At 42.5% G+C, this 20,792-nt stretch overlaps 3 protein-coding genes across 3 annotated transcripts; all 3 read right to left on the bottom strand.

The window, feature by feature from the left end:
- Positions 1-112: 112 nt before the first annotated feature.
- Positions 113-10,049, bottom strand: LOC135616731 (polyadenylate-binding protein 2-like). Its single transcript, XM_065116242.1, has 9 exons — positions 9,470-10,049; positions 3,306-3,424; positions 2,509-3,165; positions 2,339-2,416; positions 2,169-2,258; positions 1,756-1,890; positions 924-1,106; positions 624-815; positions 113-522 (listed from the first exon to the last, which is right to left on the bottom strand). Exons 1-9 carry the CDS (start codon positions 9,705-9,707, stop codon positions 277-279), a joined length of 1,938 nt encoding a protein of 645 aa, XP_064972314.1. The 5' UTR covers positions 9,708-10,049; the 3' UTR covers positions 113-276.
- Positions 10,050-10,774: 725 nt separating this feature from the next.
- Positions 10,775-16,990, bottom strand: LOC135616732 (CBS domain-containing protein CBSX1, chloroplastic-like). The gene is made up of 8 exons (XM_065116243.1): positions 16,658-16,990; positions 14,325-14,412; positions 14,154-14,218; positions 13,180-13,228; positions 12,171-12,223; positions 11,307-11,422; positions 11,161-11,218; positions 10,775-11,083 (listed from the first exon to the last, which is right to left on the bottom strand). The coding sequence occupies exons 1-8, from the start codon at positions 16,853-16,855 to the stop codon at positions 11,009-11,011; spliced, it is 702 nt and encodes a 233-aa protein (XP_064972315.1). The 5' UTR covers positions 16,856-16,990; the 3' UTR covers positions 10,775-11,008.
- A 2,241-nt stretch (positions 16,991-19,231) lies between these two features.
- LOC135616730 (ethylene-responsive transcription factor ERF010-like) lies at positions 19,232-19,992 on the bottom strand. The gene has a single exon (XM_065116241.1). It carries the CDS (start codon positions 19,870-19,872, stop codon positions 19,399-19,401), a length of 474 nt encoding a protein of 157 aa, XP_064972313.1. The 5' UTR covers positions 19,873-19,992; the 3' UTR covers positions 19,232-19,398.
- Positions 19,993-20,792: the final 800 nt, after the last annotated feature.

Raw genomic sequence — 20,792 nt, 5'->3', positions numbered from 1 at the left:
TCTTCTTTTAAGTCTCTCTCTCTCTCTCTCCTCAGCCTAGGGTTCGGAAAAAGCAAAGCTAGAAAAGATTGGGAGTTGATTCCCACCGAGGAGTCTCAAATAAAAGAGCAGATTCACAAAGGAAAGGAGTCTCGTTAAGTAGCAAACCACGAACAGGTCAACGAAACCAAAAACCAAGTCCATCATCTCTATCGTAAAGTCAATCCCACTCAAAACTCTGCCTAAGCACAAACTCAGATCCACCCGAGGAGTCGGAACTGTGTGGATCAGCTCAGCTCAAGAGACCACATCATTCAGTGTCAGGGCGGCCAACCTATCGGTGGGCGAAACCACCTGGTGGTGCTGCTGAGCGACACTCCTCAAAACCTCCATAGCCTCCGCTACTTTGGCCTTCAAAGCCTCGGGGGATTCCAGCAGATGCAACACTTCAGTTTGGTCCATCTCAAGGAGCATGCCAGTTACCTTTGCCGAGTAGTCATGCTCTAGCTGATCCACAAGTGGGTATAGACTCTCCCCCAGCATCTGCAGGAAGGGAAAAGAAGTATACTAGACGAACCCAAAACACACAATTACTTCCATCATCTATCTGATGGTGCAAACTCCTCAAGACTGGTAAGCCGTACCGTTCTCTGCTGCTCCAGTGTTGCATTTGCCAGAGCTGAAGTCAATTCTCCAATAGGAACAGTGGGCTGAGGCATCCCACCACCCATGTCGTATGGGAGAGAGAACATACCGCCATGAATACCAGACACAGGAACCTCCGGCATGCCGCGGCCAGGTGGGTAGCGGTAGGGACGTCCGCCCCTTGGGAGCATCTGCAGCATTCACATGCCATCATGGGCTTTTGCATGCATCATAACCAGACAGCGGCTTTGGAACCGAGTAAACAGCATACTCAACACAAGAAAAGGAGTCACACCCACCTGCTGCTGAATCATTTGCATGGGGTGCTGCTGCGTCTGCTGCACCGGACCACCTCCTCCTGCACGTCTACTCCCAGGGCGTTGAACCTGCTGCTGACCTTGTTGAGCCATCTGCATATAGAAATTGGGGAAGGGTCCAGGTCTCATCCCAGGAACAAGTGGCTGCTGGAATCCAAATGCAGGCTGTAACAACAAAGTAGTCATTGGAACACAGATATCATCAACTTTGTCATGCAATGGAATCCATGGATGGTTCTTAGAATAAAAACATTGCTCAGAATAAGCTTCGAGCAAGATATAAAAAAAATTTGTATAGATAGTAACAGAACATACTAGTTTGATCATTTAATTGAAAGAAACACAAGAAGATAGAGAAGATGGCAACTGTTTAGTCAATTGTGGGCACGAGGTCCTGAGCAAATCAAACTGCAACTCTATCAAGTTTTCGAGGAAAACAATGACAGCACAACCTGAACAGTCAAAAACTGGCACAAAACCTCATTCAGTTCTAAAGGGTCCTCAACCCAACCAATTCAGATTATAAATTAATTCTGATATTAGTCTGAAAACCAAATCCAATTTCCTCCGTCACAATAAAATCCAATTACTAATTTGATTTAATAGGGAGTTATATAAAAAGATTAGAAATTGTACTCCACTATGTAGATCTTTTAATATTGGTATACAGCACATTAATAGAAAAAAGAAGACACTGGTTTGACTACATAATAATCACTACTATACATGAATTTCTGGCAATACATGAAATTATAGTATAGCATTCCATTAAAAAGCACGCAGTTTAATTTTGTTTAGATAATAGGTGCGCTACCTGAGGAGGAACAAGTGCTGGTGGTTGACCATAGAAAAGTGGTTGTCCTAATCCAGGACCACCAGGAGGATATAATGGAACACGAGGAGCAACTGAAGGTGGCATTGCCACAGGACGCATTTGTGAAAACTGAGCCTGACAAACAAATATACAGGTAATCAGCAAAAGCAACCACACAAATTGTGTCACCATATGAAAGGTATCACAAAAATGTACAAGGAAAGATGCACTGGAACATGCATACTGCTAGAGCGAACTCTGTTATCATTATATAAACATTTTTATTGATATAAAAGCATGACACTCTTTCTTTGTCCTGATATAATCAAACAAGTCTTTGTTGTTGTTTGCTGCTTAACCAAAGTAACACTAGTCTCCAAGCATATAGTTCACAATGATTCAAAAAATTGTACCTGCAATCTTGCTCTCCTATCTTCTTTGCGTTGTGCAGGAGCAACATAAAGAGGTTTATTGCCAATCATCTTGCCATTCATCTCCGAGAGCTATATCAATTTAAATGGCATATCAACAAACAGATTGCAATAACCAGCAGTGAAAATACAACTTTGAGATTTCAACTTACAGCTCGAGATGCATCTTCAGGAGACTGAAAAGCAACAAATGCAGATCCCTTACTCGCACCATTCTTGTCACGCATAATCTATAAAATATTTTAACTACATGAATCAATAACTAGCAATTATAGTATATTAAGAGAAGAAATATTTTAAACTAAACAAATCTAAAAAGAACCTTGCAAGAAGCAATTGCCCCAAACCCAGAGAATAGGTCCCTCAGATTATCATCCCCAATGCTATCATCCAAGTTCTTCAAGTATAAGTTAACCCCTTGAGATTTTTCAGTGGCCTCTTGCTTACTCTGTTCAAATCTCTCTTTTAGTTCCTGTTCTCTTTCAGATTTTTTTTGTGCTTTTCCAACATACCATTCCTTATCATCAAATTTCTTCCCATCAAGTTCCTGAACAGCCTGAGCAGCATCGTCAGGATTCTCAAAATTGACAAAGCCAAAGCATTTCGATTTTCCATCTCCCTCCCTCATTACGATACAGCTAGTGATATTTCCAAATTCACCAAAAACTTCTTGTAAAGTATCCTCTGTCATTGATTCCGAGAGATTTTTTACAAAAACATTATTAAATTTTGTGTTGCCTGCAGCATTCTCTCTTTCTTGTTTGCGAACAAAGGGCCCAACAAAAACTTTCTTATCATTCAATAGCATGCCATTTAGCTTCTCAATTGCATTTTGTGCTGCCTCCTCTTGTTCAAACTGAACAAAGCCATAGCCCTTTGACGCACCTGATGCATCTGTTGCAACTTTGCAAGAAAGAATGTTCCCGAATGCAGAAAATGTATCATACAGTGCTTTGTTGTCTATAGACTTGTCCAAATTCTGTAGAAAACCATACACAAAAGTCAAAAGACACAGAAATATGAATGCACAAGTAATAACTACTGGAGCATATAAAAATCATAAAAATTCCACTCACAAATTCATGTTTCAATGAACCAAAAGTAAACCGAGTATTATACCTTAATAAATATGTTGGCAGTCCCACTTCTACGTGTGCTGGGGTCACGATTTGAAATCATTATCCGAATAGTCTTTCCATTAAGAGGTGTAAAATTAAGCACTTCTATTGCCCTTGCCGCTGCCAAAAGAAAAACCACAGTTCAAGAGAGCAATGCATGATTTTCTTCAGACACAACATATGCACTTCAACTTTTTGCTTACGCAAGTAGGCATAGCTATAGAAAACACAGTATATCTGAAATATTCATTTTTCTACTGGAACAAATGATTTGTTGCACATGCAAAAAACCAATATCTAACGACTAATGAAGTTGCAGAAAAATATGCTTTCATAAGGGGTGTTCAAACCGGTTTGAACCGAAGCTTTAAGGGTCGAACTGAACCACACCATTTTGTTGGTTCAATTAAAGTAAGGTAGTCAGAATTGGAACCAATTCGGATCTACCTACCAAACCAATTCACAACCAGTTAATCAGATTCAATTAACCGATTTATAATTTCAAATAATTTTAAAATATACATATTTCAAATAAACCGATTCAATTCTATTGAACCAAATCAGAATCTTGTTCTAATTGGGCGACATAACAAGATTTATAAAATTGAGCTCATGTCATTTATAAAATTGAGCCTTTAGGCCGATTTGATTAATCAATTTGAACTAGTTAAGGGCTTAGGACAGTGAACTCAACCGTATTGATATCTTATAAATTAAAATTGGTTTGGTTCAATTTTAATCAACCGGTTAAAATCATGCCTCACATTACACAGGTCCAAATCATCACATAACTTCCACAAGCTCATCCTTTAACTTCCAGATCCTGTTAAAATCTCTTCTCTATGTACCCAAGGAACATCTTGTCATTATCTTTAAGGTCAAAAAGACAGCTAGGCATGCCGAGATGAATGTGTGAACAGTGGATGAACATTTGTATTTTATGATGATAATTAATGGAGAAATGAATAAATTATTGTTGCTGATAACACAATAATGCAATAACTACTTATCCACCACTCTTCAATGGTTTCATAGTACAAGCTCCACAAATATGAATTTGATGACTCCTTTAAAACTGCATGAAGCCACAACATCATATAGAACAAAGCCTCTAACAAGTAGTTCATAATTTTTCATCAGGCTGCTTGTATGCAACAGCAAAGTAATGAGGTCATTTTATTTTCCTTATTTTTTTAAAAAAAGAATTTTAGAATGGAAATTGACTGAGCTAAGATCATTGACACTTTATCAATGTTTTCAAAGAAAAACCAAATCCACAAAAAGGATCTCTTAGAGAGTTGGTTACACCATATAGGCAAGTTGCAGCACTCCATATGCATACGTGTTTATATGGCAAAACTTCGTCTCTGGTTGGTTAACCATTGTAAAATCTAGTTAGAGTAGCACAAACTAATCAATCGCAACTCATTCACTAAAACAAAAGCTACTCCTCACCTACCAAACACAAGATGTCATAATCTTTGCAACCTAAAGGTGCATTCAGACCAAACAGCAATAGAAAAAGAATACAAACAATCAGAACCTAAACAGAATGCTAGAATCTAAGCAAGCCAATCATGCTTACATCAACAGAATGTGCATTGTTAGGGGAAAGAGTGTCATGGCCGATGCCTGAGCGCTAGGTGGCCAACACTTCGACGCTAGGTGGCCAACACATCGATGTCAATTTGGCGCCAAGTGATCGAGACTTCGACAATTGTTTTAAAAAGAGCTAGGTGCCAAGGTCTCAAAACACCCAAGGCACTCGGCGCTCACCAAAGCGAAGCGAGGCATTCCAAAATATAAGAATATAAAAAAATATATATTATAATTAATAAATATGATCAAAAAAATAAAAAAAGGTCACATCATATTGAAATCACATAGCCAACTTGAAATATATATTACAAGGTGTAATTCTTTGACTATTATGCTTGAGTTTACTAATAATTTGAGCTCAATCCCATTTGATAGGATCATTTCTGACCCAAATCTAGAAATGAATGAGTCAATTGGCATCTTGACGCAATGAAATTAGAACAAGAGTGCTATTTATTGCGATTTAATACTTAGTGTGCTACATAGTCTACTTAACAGCACACTAATTGCTTCTCACATCCTTCACGCATCACGTCTTCAAAACCTTATCTTTTCGTCTTCCAACGAGATCACTTCTGCCCTCCCATCCCGCCTTCAAAACTCTAGCTTTGTGCCTTCTAACAAGATCACATCTTTTGCCCACCCATCCGTTGCCGAGCAGAGATCGATTTTCCATCGTCGAGCACTGATCAATTCTGTATTATTTACCTTCAGGTCAATGCCCCTTCTTTTGGCCTGGACCCCTTTCTCTTCAAATCTCATCATTTCTCTTCCAATTTCTTGTGCTATGCCACTTTCACTTGAGTGCACGCCCGAGGCGCTCGACGCTTGGGCTCAGGTGGGCGCCCAAGTGACGCATCAATGAATCGCATCACCTGGAGGTTGTGCGAGGCACTCGGGCCTCACCACGCCTCACCCAAGCGACTATTAAAACATTGACTTCAGCACCTGATAGCCTGGCACCCTAATTCCAAGAGGCCAACTCTTTGGTATTATGTGGTCGATGCCTCAACACCAAGTGATAGATGCCTCGAGGCCATGTAGCAAGCGTCCTAATGCTAGGTAGCCAACCCCGACGCCAGGTGGCTGACACCTCCATGCCAACATTAGGTGGTCTAGTCCAATCAACCAATTAATATTCCCTCATCGTCTATCCCGAACTCGGAACTCGACGCAGAATGACAACGTTTGGGCCCAAGATCAATGCATCGCATTCCCCATGAGTAGCGTATAACATGAAAACGATTTCTGAAGGCCACTATAAAAAGGGCCCAACAAGTACATCCCAAACAAGGACATTATCACCCAGGACAACCAGAATCTGACCAAACACATGTATAGATCTAAAATGGAGTTCAAAAACGATAGTGCAATGTCAATACAGTCTAAATGTAAGGTGATGAGGATAGTAATTATGATAAGACTCGGTTGACGTCAATCGACGCCTCATGCCTCGATCGGTGCGACTGCACTCGGTCAACCGAACCGGAACATCGGCCGAGGCGCATTAACGCCTGCTCAGGCGCGGTTCTTCACGCCACGCCAGCGCCCATGTCAGACACTATCAGCCTGCCTCCTGTAGGCGGGCACATCAAACAGCAGTAAGCTTCCCTATAAATACCCTCTCGTTCATTAGAGAAGGGGGGGTCACACATACAAACACTTCTCCTTCATACAAAAATCCCCTCCACATCCACTGACTTGATTGTCGGAGGGGTCGGGCCGAGCTTTCGACCCGACCTTTGTGCAGGTGCGATGCCGAAGGTCCCCACTAGACGCGCAGGCGAGGAGTTCTTGCCCGGAGGAAACGACGATCTCGTCCCGACCGACCGTCGTGATCGGCCACTGAGAGACCTCGAGAAGACGCTACGCGAGATCCCCGTCATTCTGACCCCTGACCAAGTCGCGTCGGCCCCGAGGTCACGGCATAAAGTTGTTTACACTAACAGATTGGCGCTAGAGGAAGGGCCGGGAATGTCGGGTGATCACCCGAGCGGCTCAGATGAGCCCACGACTGAGAGGTCACACCCGACCGAAGCCTCGGGGGAACATCCCCCGCACGGAGACCATCGTGACGAACACCCCACCACGACCTTCGAACGATATTGGCGAATATTCAATGACCCGGGCTTGTCGCCGCCCGACGACGCCCTAGCCGACTCATCGCCCGTGTCACCCGAGGCCTTTCAGGACCTCGCCCGTCAAGTCCGAGCTCTGATGGAAATGGTGCAAACCATTATCCCACTCGTTTCTCATCCGACGCACCCGCCCGCGATCGAACCACTGCGACAACGCAAGGCGCCCGTTCGGGCCCACTTGACACCACCGGAACCCCCCACTTCGCCTCGGGTCCGACCGGCCTCGCTCGGGGATCCTGTGAAGACAAACCCAAGCGGCCGCCCGGAACCCGAGGTGCTCTCTTCGGACTCCCTGCGGACCCAGTTGCGCTTCGTCAGCCAACGACTCGAAGAGGTGCAGGAAGAGGTTCGCAGGTCCAAGGGAGAGCCCGGGGAGAACGCACACCAAGGGTCTCCCTTCTCACCCGAGATACGGGACCTGACAATCCCCCCGGACTTCCAGCTCCCCCCTTTGGACGCTTACCATGGCTCCACTGACCCAGCGGACCATGTAGCTGCTTTTCGCGCCCAAATGGCGCTATACGGAACCTCTGATGCCATGATGTGCAAAGCGTTTCCTACCACTCTGAGAGGGTCGGCCCACGCGTGGTATGGCGGCTTGGAGACCGGAACGATCGCTTCCTTCGGCCAGCTCGCTAATGACTTCGAGCTCCACTTCATAGCCTATGCACGGCCAAAGCCCTCCGCGGCATTGCTCCTCGGACTCAAACAAAGGGAGGATGAGCCCCTGTCACACTTTGTGGATCGCTTTGCCACGCAAATCCGGGGCTTGCCGGACACTCACCCCTCTCTGTTAGTGCAGGCGTTTGTGATAGGCCTACGACCTTCCAGATTCCTCTGGTCCCTCGCGGAGCGACCTCCCACTACGGTGCCAGAGATGCTCCAGCGGGCTAACCGGTACATCGCAGCCGAGGCCTGGGCGACCGTGAGGAGAATGGACGACCTCGGACCACGGGCTCCATAAGAGAGGCCAAGCACCTACGGTGGCTACCCGATGTAGTCCTCATGAAAAGAAATCTAAGCCCTGCCTCAGTCTCTTCTGAGCGAAGGTTCAGTATCTACCTGACCCCCTCTCGGCTCGCGATTGGCCCCAGCTTAAACCCCTCTGACTCTACACGGCTTGGCCGTAGACTACTTGAGTCTACCTCAGCGCGGCCTGCCCGCCTGAGTTGTGTCCCTCGGCCCGAGCCACTTGCCTCGGCCGTAGACTGCCGAGGCCCCCTCAGGGCGGCCTTCCCGTCCGAACCTCATCACTCGGCCGCATGACGCTCGAGACCACGCCTGCGCGGCTAGCCCGCCTGCGTCGTGCTACTCGGCCGCATGACACTCGAGACCACACCTGTGCGGTCTGCCCGCCTGCGTCGTGTTCATCGGCCGCATGATGCCCGAGACCACACTTGCGCGGCCTGCCCGCCTGCGTCGTGCTCCTCGACCCCATGCTCCCCGAGACACACTTGCGTGGCCTGCCCACCTGCGTCGTGCTCCTCGGCTCCATGTTCCCGAGACACACCAGCGCAGCCAGCCCGCCTGCGTCGTGCTCCTCGGCCCCATGCTCCCCGAGACACACCTGCGCGGCTAGCCCGCCTGCGTCGTGCTCCTCGGCGTCATTTTCCCCGAGACCATGCCTTCGTGGCCAGCCCGTCTGAAAGCTTAAGCCATGCCTCGGACTCCCGTTACAACATCCGACGCATAGCTTCTTTCCGAAAAGGAATATGATGAGGATAGTAATTATGATAAGACTCGACTGACGTCAGCCGATGCCTCACGCCTCGATCGGCGCGACTGCACTCGGTCGACCGAACCGAAACATCGGTTGAGGCGCATTAATGCCTGCTCAGGCGCGGTTCTTCACGCCACGCCAACGCTCATGTCAGACACTATCAGCCTGCCTCCTGTAGGCGGGCACATCAAACAGCAGTAAGCTTCCCTATAAATACCCTCTCGTTCATCAGAGAAGGGAGGGTCACACATACAAACACTTCTCCTTCATACAAAAATCCCCTCCACATCCACTAACTTGATCGTCGGAGGGGTCGGGCCGAGCTTTCTGACCCGACCTTTGTGCAGGTGCAAAGCCGAAGGTCCCCACTGGACGCGCAGGCGAGGAATTCTTGCCCGGAGGAAATGGCGACCTCGCCCCGACCGACCGCCGTGATCGGCCACTGAGAGACCTCGAGAAGACGCTGCGCGAGATCCCCGTCATTCGGACCCCTGACCAAGCCGCGTCGGCCCCGAGGCCACGGCATAAAGTTGTTTACACTAACATAAGGTGTTGACTCGCAAACGATCGAACTGCTATATATAAATTCGTCACAGGAACAAATATGCTGTTTGATAAAGCAAACGTTAGGGTGCAATGACCCAAAACAAATAAACAAAATGGACGCATACCAACGAGCTAAAGAAGGGAGCGAACAGTTCAACGTACCATCCGCCGGATCGTTGTAGTTGACGTAGGCGTAACCGAGGGAGCGGCGAGTGTTGATATCGCGGCATACACGGACCGACACCACCTGCCCGATCTGGCTAAAAATATCATACAGCTGCGCGTCAGTCACGCCCGAGTCCAAGTCCCCGACGTACAAGGACGTCGATGGGAACTGGACCCCACCACCGCCCGCCGCCGGGCCAGAGACCGCCTGGGGCTGAAGCTGGATCTGCGCCATCTCACCCTCCGGATCTGGACAACAGCGAAAACCCTAGCTTCCGGCTCTTCTAAGAACCCTAATCGATCAAGAACAAAAACAACAACAATAAACAAAGAGAGATTCCGTTTGATGGATAAAAAGGAACGGAGACCCGATGATTAATCGATAGATAGATAGGCACAACAGGTTTCTCGATTAGGGTTTCTGTTTTTTTTTGGGGGGGGTGGGGGGGGGGGGGGGGGGGATAAATTTTCTAGGGAAATTTTGGCAGTCCTTGATATGGTTTGGAGATGGAGAAAGACAAGATATGAAGAGAGAGAGAGAAAAGAATTAGGAGGGCAGCCTCCAAAACTGCACCGCACCGGCATCGTGGCGGCCGCACGGGGTTTTAAATAGCAAGGGCGACACAAACCCTAATCAGAATGAAGCGGCGCTCTCCGCCGTCGGATGAGGCGCGACCCGAGGTGACGTCGTCGGTGGGGCGTGGGGTCGTTACGTGTCCGAGCCGCAGGGTCGGAGTTACGACTCGAGCTGAAACGCGTGGAGGGGTCGGGCGAAACCGGATCGCACGTATGACACCGGCCAGGGTGCAGGGTTCGTCAATCACCGCTACGCCGCAAAACGGTAAGCGTCCCGTTTAAAGAAGACAACGAGTTTCCGTACAAGAATAAACCAATAAGACCGCAGCGCCGGCACCATCACCTGTTGCCTAACCAGCGGAGGAGCCCAGGTGGGTCCCGCGGAAGCCGCCGTGTTGCTTTACCAAAGGCAGCCCGACGAAGGCATATGGCCGGGGCAGGAGGATACCGAGGACAGATGTGTTGGCTGGGCTGAGCCATCACAGTGAACACCGCTCCATAAAAAGCCAGTACAATCTGTGAAACATTATCACAAGCTCACGAGCATATAAAGCAACAATTGATATTACTTATCTTTAGCGTAGCATAATGCATCGGTCGCGGTCACAATTGGTTACTAACTAATTCATAGTTCATTCTATTTGGGAGCAGCCCGGAATATATTAAATAGATTAAAATGATTCTCGTGGAACTAATGAAAAGAAGCAGCTCTTGGCGGATCTCATGTGAAAACAAAGGCTTCACTTTATATTTTGACATCAAAGAGCATGCATGTTCAAAGCATCCCGGACCCAAAAGAAAAACAATGGAGTTTAACAAACACATTAAAACCATATACACAAGTCCCAAAAATGTGTGGGCCTTTAAACTAGTTTAGTGCAAGACGGCGTGTGCCAAGTGATCAGCAGCTACCTGATCTTGTCAATAATAACTGCAACTTACTTGATTTCCATCTTAGAATCATGATTTTCTCTCCATTTCATGCTTTATTTGGAGTGCTGCACTAACTACATTTCCCCTCGTAATAATCCCGACCTACGATGTTAAAAATCAATCATTAAGAATATACCCAAAATAGGTACAAGGTAGGCGCAGATAGATATTTCACGTACCAATTTACCATCACTGTCAACAACCGGAAGCCTACGGTATTTTGTTTCAAGCAGTTGCCTGCGATCAGAAATGAACTCTGGTAACTTCACTCGTGATGAGAACAGCAATAACAAGAATTTAACGTATGGTCGCCACTGGTCAGAACCTTGCAACATCTTCGAGATTGGTTGTTTCACGGACCACAAGGGGGGCAGGAGTCATCACCTCACCAATGGTTCTACCATTAGTTTTACTTAACAGCTTCTGGATTTCATTGAATGCCTGCAGAAGATGATACTGTAAGTTTCAGCTGTCTGAATACATACGGATAGGTGGTGGTTTCTTATGCATAACATTCCTTTCTTCTAGAATATGATATGGATAAAGTTGCTTTTGTAAGGTTTATAGATAAACAGTTTTCAAGGGAATTCGATCCAGATAATGCTGCTTTAATAGGGTTAATATAAAATCATACTTTAACAATTTTTTTCTCAATTTACTCGTTCCATATATAACCATTGCATGACAATGCACACCAACACTCAAAACAGGAGTTGAACCGTGGACCCCTTGACTGTGGATATAATCTGCTAACCACTAGGATGTCCGACTAATTCAAAGATGCTGAGACCATAATAACTTTTAAGCAAATTATGTTTCAGGTTAATGAAGGTTCATAAAGAATAACCCACCATAACAGACTATTTTATGAGCAAGTGAATAAGCCACTTGCATCTTTGAGTTTGCACATCACTATCTCATAAAATACCTGTCTATATTCGATCAGATGATACCATCAATGTTACTTCTAATATCGCTTGTGATCTCTTTGGACCATCACACAGTATAAGACATTATGTTAGTTCTGTCTAACGCTAAAAAGCCCAACAAACACTGAGTCACTATTCTTTTTCCGAAGACAAGCTTCAAACGTATAACAAAAAAATTTCATCATGAATGACCATTAATATTTATTCTAGTAAAAGAAATAAGGAATCATACTTGTTAAAAAAAACAAAATCATACATACTTTCCATGTACTATCAACCTCAGGAAACATGCTAGTGTCAGCCCGTCCACTACCTGGGCAGAAAAGGAAAGTACAGGCATATGCTGTATCAGGATGAGTCTAATACATTAGAAGAAAATTCAATGTTCTTGACACACAAGCAAAATTCTATTCATATCTTTGCAGAAGTAGAGTATAAGGAGGAGGAGCACTAAAGATACCTTGAAATTAACAAGGAACATTTATGTATTTAGGTGTTATAACTTCCTTCTAATATGATAACTAATAGTTCAAAGAATTCATTCATATAAGTGACATTCATCTTCTTTTGGTAAGCAAAACCTAGAATTTGATTAAATAACAAACTCGAAACAGGAACAACCCACACCAACTATTTCATCTTTCCTTGACTTACCATGTTTACCCAATATGGCATCCCTTGGCAGAATTACTCTAATGTATATTATCAATATGTTCTAAGTCAAACCTAAAAGTTTTGCCCATAGTAACATTAACAAATAAGGTTCCAACTATCTGGGGATGGCCACATTAATCTTTTCATGCCATTAAAATCTATGGTGCTTATAACATTGGTCAGTACTGAACATCAATGTTTGTAACCCTTGATTCTGAATAGCTATAAAACCTTGCAGGAAATATAATATCTTTTTTATTTTGAGAAAGAGAGACATGACAGCCTAATTCAATATCACCAATACTTCCAATAAATACATAGTAATCAATCTGTGCCCCCTTCTAGAAAGCACGACAAACTAACAGTGATCACTTCATAAGTAATCCAATCTGTCACTTAAAAGTTCAAAATTGGAGAAAAGCAAAAGGTAGAATCTAATCAACTAGAAAGCCCAAACATGACATTCTATGGAAAAAAAATGCTGCACCTATGAGTTACATCCTAGAGGTTGTCCAGTTATCAATCTGGAATCAAAAGAACATCAATGTAATTTGCAAGATTCTTTAAGAAAGAAAGATTAAGAGATAATAATCAAACAAAACAAATGAAGGAAACCTGAAATGGAATCTAGTGCTAACAAATCATAGTCTGAAACTACACCAACCTGAAAAAAAAAAAGAAAAAAGGGTAAGCCATAAGGACAAACATTCCAGAAAATGTACATGCGCCATACATGATAAAAGAAAAGAGATGCTAAGATGCATAAAAGAAAAGAAATGAACAAGCTCTTCTTAATTCTTTTTTGGACACAATACTAAAGCTAATCTTCATAGCATGCTGCACCACAGATATTTGAAATTCAGTTTTTACTTTATTTTAAAAAAGGCTAGCATGAAGGTGCAAATGTGATCTTTTTTCAAACTCAAAAAAGACGGCATTTGGCAATACTACAACATGATCTACAGTCTTCTGTATAGTGACAGCAAGAATACTGTTAACACTACAACATGATCTATAGTCTTCTGTGTTAGTGACAGAAAGAACGCCACTAACACTAATTATCCACACCTGATCTGGTACCATTGAACTAAAGAACCAACTCCACTACCACCTACAAATCTCCACTACCAGATAAAAACTTGTTCTTCTCATATATATGAAACACAAGGTTCTGGAAACTCCAGAGGCGAGGCTGAGGATTAGCTAAAAACAATGCAATGATCTCTCTGGGTTACCAGTCACCAAATCATAATGAGAAGATTATTTACCCAGTTCTTCCTCCTCTCTTCTTCTTTCTCCTCCTCCTTTCCTCCTCTTTTAGTATAATTTCCATCCTTGGAATTATTTATGTCAACATTTCCAGTTATCACAAAAGGAAAAGATAATCATGCATGAAAAATATATACAAGGAGCTTCAATCTTTGACATATTGCCTTAGAACAATAAGATGATATATTTAAAAAAAAAGTGCTATTTAGTGAATAGAAGATCATATCAAATACTTAATATTTACAAACAAACATGAGTTTCAGTTGCAACAAAAGAGATTTGATCAAGAAGAGAGAAAGAAAAGGGTGAAAAGTTCATACCAAGTTCCAGTTATCATCAATCACAGGAAAGCCAGTGATCCTATGTTCCACTAACATCTCCAGTGCTTTTGACATCACATGATAAATGGATCAGCTAAGCAGTTAGCCCAGTATATAAGAAGAAAAAATAAATAAATAACTATACAAACAAATAAATTATACTGGTAGTACCTTCATCAACTGAAGTGGTAGGCTTCACAACATGAAGATTTTCCCTTTTGGTCATAAAATCACCAACTGTGTAAACACAATTGCTTTGCTGCAAATCATTAAACCAGGAATATAAACCTGGGCCATGTCATTGATGCTACTTGGAGAATGGAAAAAAAGAAAACGAAATAGAAATAGAAAGCAAATTCTAAAGTAGTACTTTTTCATAGTAAAACTTCAGAATATGAAGTGGCCCTTAGCTAAGAGGTCAAAATAGATGCAACCTAGATAAATGCACTAAGTTCAGTCCAGTACTTGTTTCAACAGAACCTTTTTGAAAATATTATATAAGAGATTTGAATAAAATTAAACTAAACCTATTATCTGTCTTAGACAATGCTAAATGGAACTGTGAGAGAATTTCATGGAACTAAGCCATCAGGAAACGGAAATTAAGTCAAAATAAAGAAAGTAAAGGAAAAAAAAAAGGGGGTCAAAATTTACCTAATGCGAAATCTATGCAAGTCAGACCATCCTAGCAGTACCCTGCATAATTGCTATACTCTTAGCTTCTAAGTCACTATCTTTACATTCTCTACATGTATATGATCTTTTTCTCATAATGTAAAGTTAACATACCTCAATCAGTCTCACTATTCCTAAGCCTATAGTCGGCATTTCAGGTAGGCCATCCTTTCACTGAAAATGTGTTTTTAATTTCAAAATTCATTAACTAAGTTAAATTAAGAATAGACAATGGCAAATGACTTGTAAAAAAGCAAAAAATCATGCAAAAGACTCCAACCTTTTGACATGCCGATTTTGTCTAAGAGCGAAGATGGTTGTTAACTTGTTATGCAACTACCAGCAGCTAGTCAAAAAGTAAGGCCCTCTACTGACATGATTTATTTTCTCTTGTACTCTTCTCAAAACTCATTTGATCAGTTACAGATAATCAGATTGCATAAAATGTAAATCACGTCACCCTGCAACCGAATACTTCCAACTTTAACTGACAATAAGCACATGCACAACAACAGAATTGAAACCTGATTTAACTGTCTTCTAGGCTCTGAATCAATTGCAACTGTTGACTATATATCCTTTTTGGCAATTTCAAAGGAAATTCGAGAGATGCTGGTGCAAGCTCAATTAATTTGATAGATCACTATTGGTCAACATTTTGCAATTTATGACAAACATTTTGTATATGCCAATTCAGCTTGAATAATTGTCGTATGAATGATCTTGTCAACTTCTACCATGAGCTCATGTTTTTTAGGATTCATCTCGGGCATCATGTTGTATGAGGATTAAAAAGCAGAATGTAATGACAATCCAGCAATTCAAGGTGATGATAACAGTGCCTCTCCATCTTGCATGAAGCTCACAGCTCATCTAGAAAATGAATCATCTCATCAATTGCAATGTGCTTGTGCTCAAACAATGTCTCTTACAAGTTCTGCTTTTAGTTTTGAAGTTTGCAGTAATCTGTACTCTTCAAGACACCTTTAGCTAAATGGACGTTGTTCTAGATGATTGTACATGCAATATCAGATTATGAAGGCATCTCTATTAATTTATAGCTCAAAAAAATAACCACCTAAGCTCTACACAATTGATGCTTCACTTCAACGCTAAATACAAATACATGAGTAACCCAATTCTGGTTTATGTTATTGCAAGTTGCATATTCACATTGTTGCAAAAAGATTGCACAATGGCAGCAAGCATGGCATGAGTAGACTATATTTTACTTGCCACAAATATCTTACCATTCGTATCTCATCTTCTAGCTAACATAACTCTGTCTCCCCTGCATCTTTATTTTTGCTAGGTACTAAACTCGAATCTTATTAAATTGAGATAGTTTTGGTTAGACCTTAGGGAAGCAGCTGGGTCTATTAGGCAAAAATAGGACCAAACACTCCCATGTTTTAGGGTTCTAGATGTGCAAGATATCATCAGTCTTTGTCAACAAATTATAAAACCTAAAAGGACCAGTAGATTCATGCACCGATATCTGAGAAGAATCTTGAACAGCAGATAAAATAATTTAGGCATCAAGACTCTGATTCTTGTACAAGATTCACATGGTAGTTGAAGCCTTCTCTCAGTTTACCCCTTTCCCAAACCATTTCAAACTACCCTTCTCTTTTGCTGAAGCATGCCACTAACTTCACCAAAAACGCGCAATTAGATCCACCATAGTACGATCTTAGTTGGCCAATTTGTTATGTTGAACAAGATCAAGAGTTCACCCTCCCGGGTTCGATTCCGGTCCTAAAACAACAATACGACAAAAGGGGAAAGGAAAAAACAAGAGTTAGATTTGAAATGGGCGAGAATCTCACCGACGAGGAATTGGTCGCCAAGGACCCGTTCCGCGCCACGGCGGAGGCTGGGCTAGTGGAGGCGGCGCCCAAGTCGAGGAACCGCCGGCGTCGTCGAAAGAGGAGGGGGCTGCTGCGATTCCGGAGGAGGGGGATGGAGGGGTTCACTCCGAGGGCGGAAGCAGGGAGGCCGACGAGAGACTCCATGGATAGCAGCATCTCGCCCTCTCTATATTCGTCCGGAGATCACAGCAAGAGTTGACAGTGGAAGAGAGAGAGAGAGAGAGAGAGAGAGAGAGGGGCAGTTGGATGAAAGATAGGAGGGAGGCGGAGAGAGTCGTCTGCTGTGAAGTGCTTTAAAGTGAGAGAAAAAGAAAGTGTCCACTTAGGTTTTCTGTCCAATTTATTTTTTTTGTATTATTTTTCTTCGATCTACCAAAAAGACTATTGTTATTGTTTGATTTAATCAGTTCGATTCGTTCGATTTGATTTCACTCTTAATTTGAAATCTCAATTTGAATCCTCTCTGTTTAAATATTTTATATGTGACTTATGTTGGCAATGTAACCGATAAAATTATTTTGATGTTAAAATAAAAATATATATGATGTAAAAATAAAATACTTAATATGAAAAATCTTGTAGATAAATAAATTTTTAATATGAAAAATCGGTATATCTTCCTGCATGTTATTTTAGGATTTTATTGTAAGAATTCTCGTATAAGATTGATATACGGATATAAATCAATATCTTGATATTATATGGTTTAATACTTCAACACTTCGACATTACGTCCGATGACACCTCGATATCTGATCAATACTTAGAGATGTAATACGGATCGAACCCGAGTGTCGTATTACTAATTCCCACGTAATAAACATGTGGGTAGTATAAGATTGATAACCAAAAAAACAATTATCGATCAAGATTGAATTGGGGGTATTCTCATGACTGTAATTACTATTTCGCTCTCCTCCTCACAAGACGATAGAGATGCCGTCATTTTCCTATTTATCATGGCGTATAAGATGTGCTCTAACATCGCTATGTATCAATCACATCAACAATAGCCAAAGATGTCAGGCTACTCTTTTCACACTCTCCTTCAAAGGACATGTAATATCGATTTAATATGATTACATTTGAGACCTATGCGTGTTTTCTTCATACTTGATACACAACATTCAGCTACGGAGTCATCATCAACATCACGTAAGCATTGGTCTCCTACATCTATAAATCTAAGTATGGTTAAAGCGTATTGTAAGGCATGACAGCTAAATAAATGATTAATTATAAATTATTTATTGTAGTTAGTTATATTTAGTATCTTTGTCTCTATGCCTTAAAAAATTATATTGAGATATCTATACTTACGAAGGTGAAATATCTAATCTTGTTTCTCCTCGTGTCATCGACTCTACTAATAGACGATATCACACATATTGTCACATATAGAAAATGATGCTAAAATTATGGTTCCATCTTCCTCTTCAGCTTCGGTATCCTCTCAAACGACCTATTGGAAGAAGAAAGCGTCAATTATATCTCGAAAGTTTATTCATCAAAACAAGCTCGTTAAAGATGGTCGCTATCTTACCAATGTTGCTTGGAAGGTAGTCATGGATTTTGTTATTAGTGATGACGACGGCAGAGGCTTTGGTGTTACCGAAGTTGTCGGCATATAAGAGCTAAAACGATTATCGTTTTACAATATAGCATCGAGCTCGTTGTCAAAAAGTACCAATGACAACACTCCCTCGAAGTCATTAAAATGAAGGTCAAGGCACTTAAGCAACGACATGCGAAAGGGCGCCATTCGAGAATGGGCCAACAAAACAGTTGTTACTAGCATCGAGCCTATGGAGGAGTTTAAGACGAGAGATGTTTTGGGGATGATGTTATAGAAGCAATTGGAGTTTATGTGGAAGAGGACAACAATGGTGAAAGGGTTGAGCTCAACGAGGAGGTACCTGATGATATCAGATATCAGTATAGTTAAAGTCGATACCAACAATGATGTTGATTGAGGGGTTATCTGGTGTCGTCACGGTGCAAAAGACATTGTGATAGCCACACATGTCAAGGCCGACCTAATTGTTGAAGTTATGGGAGTCAAAGTATATTTACCTTCTTCCATGCCCTTAGAGTAATGTAGGTACGATGAAGGCGGAGATTGGCAATGATAATGTCGATCTCGACATCGAAGTAGAAGTTGTCGGGAGAGGTCTCCCTTCTTCAAGAGAACCAAGAGCTGATGGTGTACGATGGAGGTACCCTCGACGTTAGAGAGAGACGTAAGAAGGAAGAAAAGTAGAGCATGGTAACGAAACCAATGACGAGGACAAAATCAGAAAAGGATTACAAAGCTTTCACACAAGGGTAATTTTTTTTTTAATATTACTTTCTATGACAATATACATAATATTTTTTATTAATAAAATCGACGATACTAGAAAAAATAAAAATAAAAAATTTACTATAATTTTTTAAAATACAAGGATCGAGATTAAATATAACTAGCTACAGAGATACTATACAATTAGACTAACAACACGATTGCCTCCTCAACAACTTGCGGAATTAATCTACAGGGTTAACCACAGGAATCTTATTCACCTGCAAAGCGAAGATTGTTAATGCTTCGGAAGGGAAATGGAAACCAAATAAAGTATCATCGAAGCTCTTTACATCGAACAGATTTCGCTCCAAAGAAAAGAGATCATTTCATGTTCCACTACATACGTACAAATCTACTACTGCAAGCCGCTGCTCCACTCGTCATCGGAGCTCTCGGGGGTGGGCTCCTGGTTGAGGTCGGGGTTCTTATACCGTTTCTCTTCTTTCCTACGCCGGTATTCCTGAGAGCGAGAGGAGAAGACGGACGCGCTTCTCAGCTGGAGCGCGTCGACCTTGGCGCCCACCTCCACCGCCTTCTTCCTTATTAACGCCGTCGGCATGCCGATGTCGGCACCGCTGCCAGCGTCGTAGACGGAGACGTCGTCAGGGAAGTTGAGGCGGGCGGCGCGGCCGCGGAGGTAGAAGAGGGCGGTGTCGTAGGCCTTGGCGGCGGCCACCGGGGTGCAGTACGACCCCAGCCAGATCCTGGACCGCTTGTTGGGCTCCCTGATCTCCGCCACCCACTTCCCCCACTTCCTCATCCTTACACCCCGGAAGAGCCGCTCCTTTGGCTTCATCCCCGCTTTCTTCGGTGGCAGCTGCCCTTCCATCTCTCTCTCTCTCTCAAACCTCTCTTCCTGGAGAGCTCCCTCTCTTCATCCCCTCACCTCACATGGTCATATACTCGTAACGTGGCGGGGATTTATAGGGCCGTGTGATATATTGCGCGTGCAGGTACGCGGCAAACACGCCTATCCCCGCGCTGATGGGAGGCTTACCAGAGAGCAACTCGACGGCGGTGGAAGGGGTTTAATTGTATATTATTCCCCGTATTTAGACAGCAATGTGATATATATATATATATATATATATATATAATATAAAATAAATAATCTTATTTATCCTAACACTATCAATTATATTAACAAAAAAAATACACGATCGATACGGAGTAATAAAAAAAGATAATTTTAACATCTTTTTTATTTTAGTAATCTTATCAGTAAAAAAAATAATTTTAATCTCATTTATTAAAAATAAAATATTAAAACTATCCTTTTACTTATCATTATTTTTACTAATTTAGTATGTGATGTCATATGTTATATTAATATAATTAAAATATTTATTTTTAAAATAAATATTTTTTTTATTTTTTTTTAAATTATAAAAATATTAATATACAATTTTAAAATATAAAAGATCACGATACGACTTAAGTACAGTGAATTAGCCCGTGGAAAGGGGACGAATGAATTATGCCGTTGGTACGACTATAAAAACGCGTTAATGGAGAGACTGATAATATGGACAAAATGGAGGCGGCTCACAGAGGGTGCCACGTGGCAGGACGACACGGTGAGCGGTGTGATGCACGCATTAGATACGATTAAATTCTTTTTGTCGTCTAGCGGGCGTCGGAAGTCACGTGACTACGACGTCCACGTTTCCGCACCGGTCACGAAAGCACGCACCGGGGGACCGCAACCGCCGACACGGGTCCAATCCGACGGCCGAGAGTGAAGGCCGT

Source organism: Musa acuminata, chromosome BXJ2-7 (genome assembly GCF_036884655.1).
Source record: "Musa acuminata AAA Group cultivar baxijiao chromosome BXJ2-7, Cavendish_Baxijiao_AAA, whole genome shotgun sequence".
Lineage (NCBI taxonomy): Eukaryota > Viridiplantae > Streptophyta > Magnoliopsida > Zingiberales > Musaceae > Musa > Musa acuminata.
This window is presented reverse-complemented; position numbering and strand designations above follow the sequence as displayed.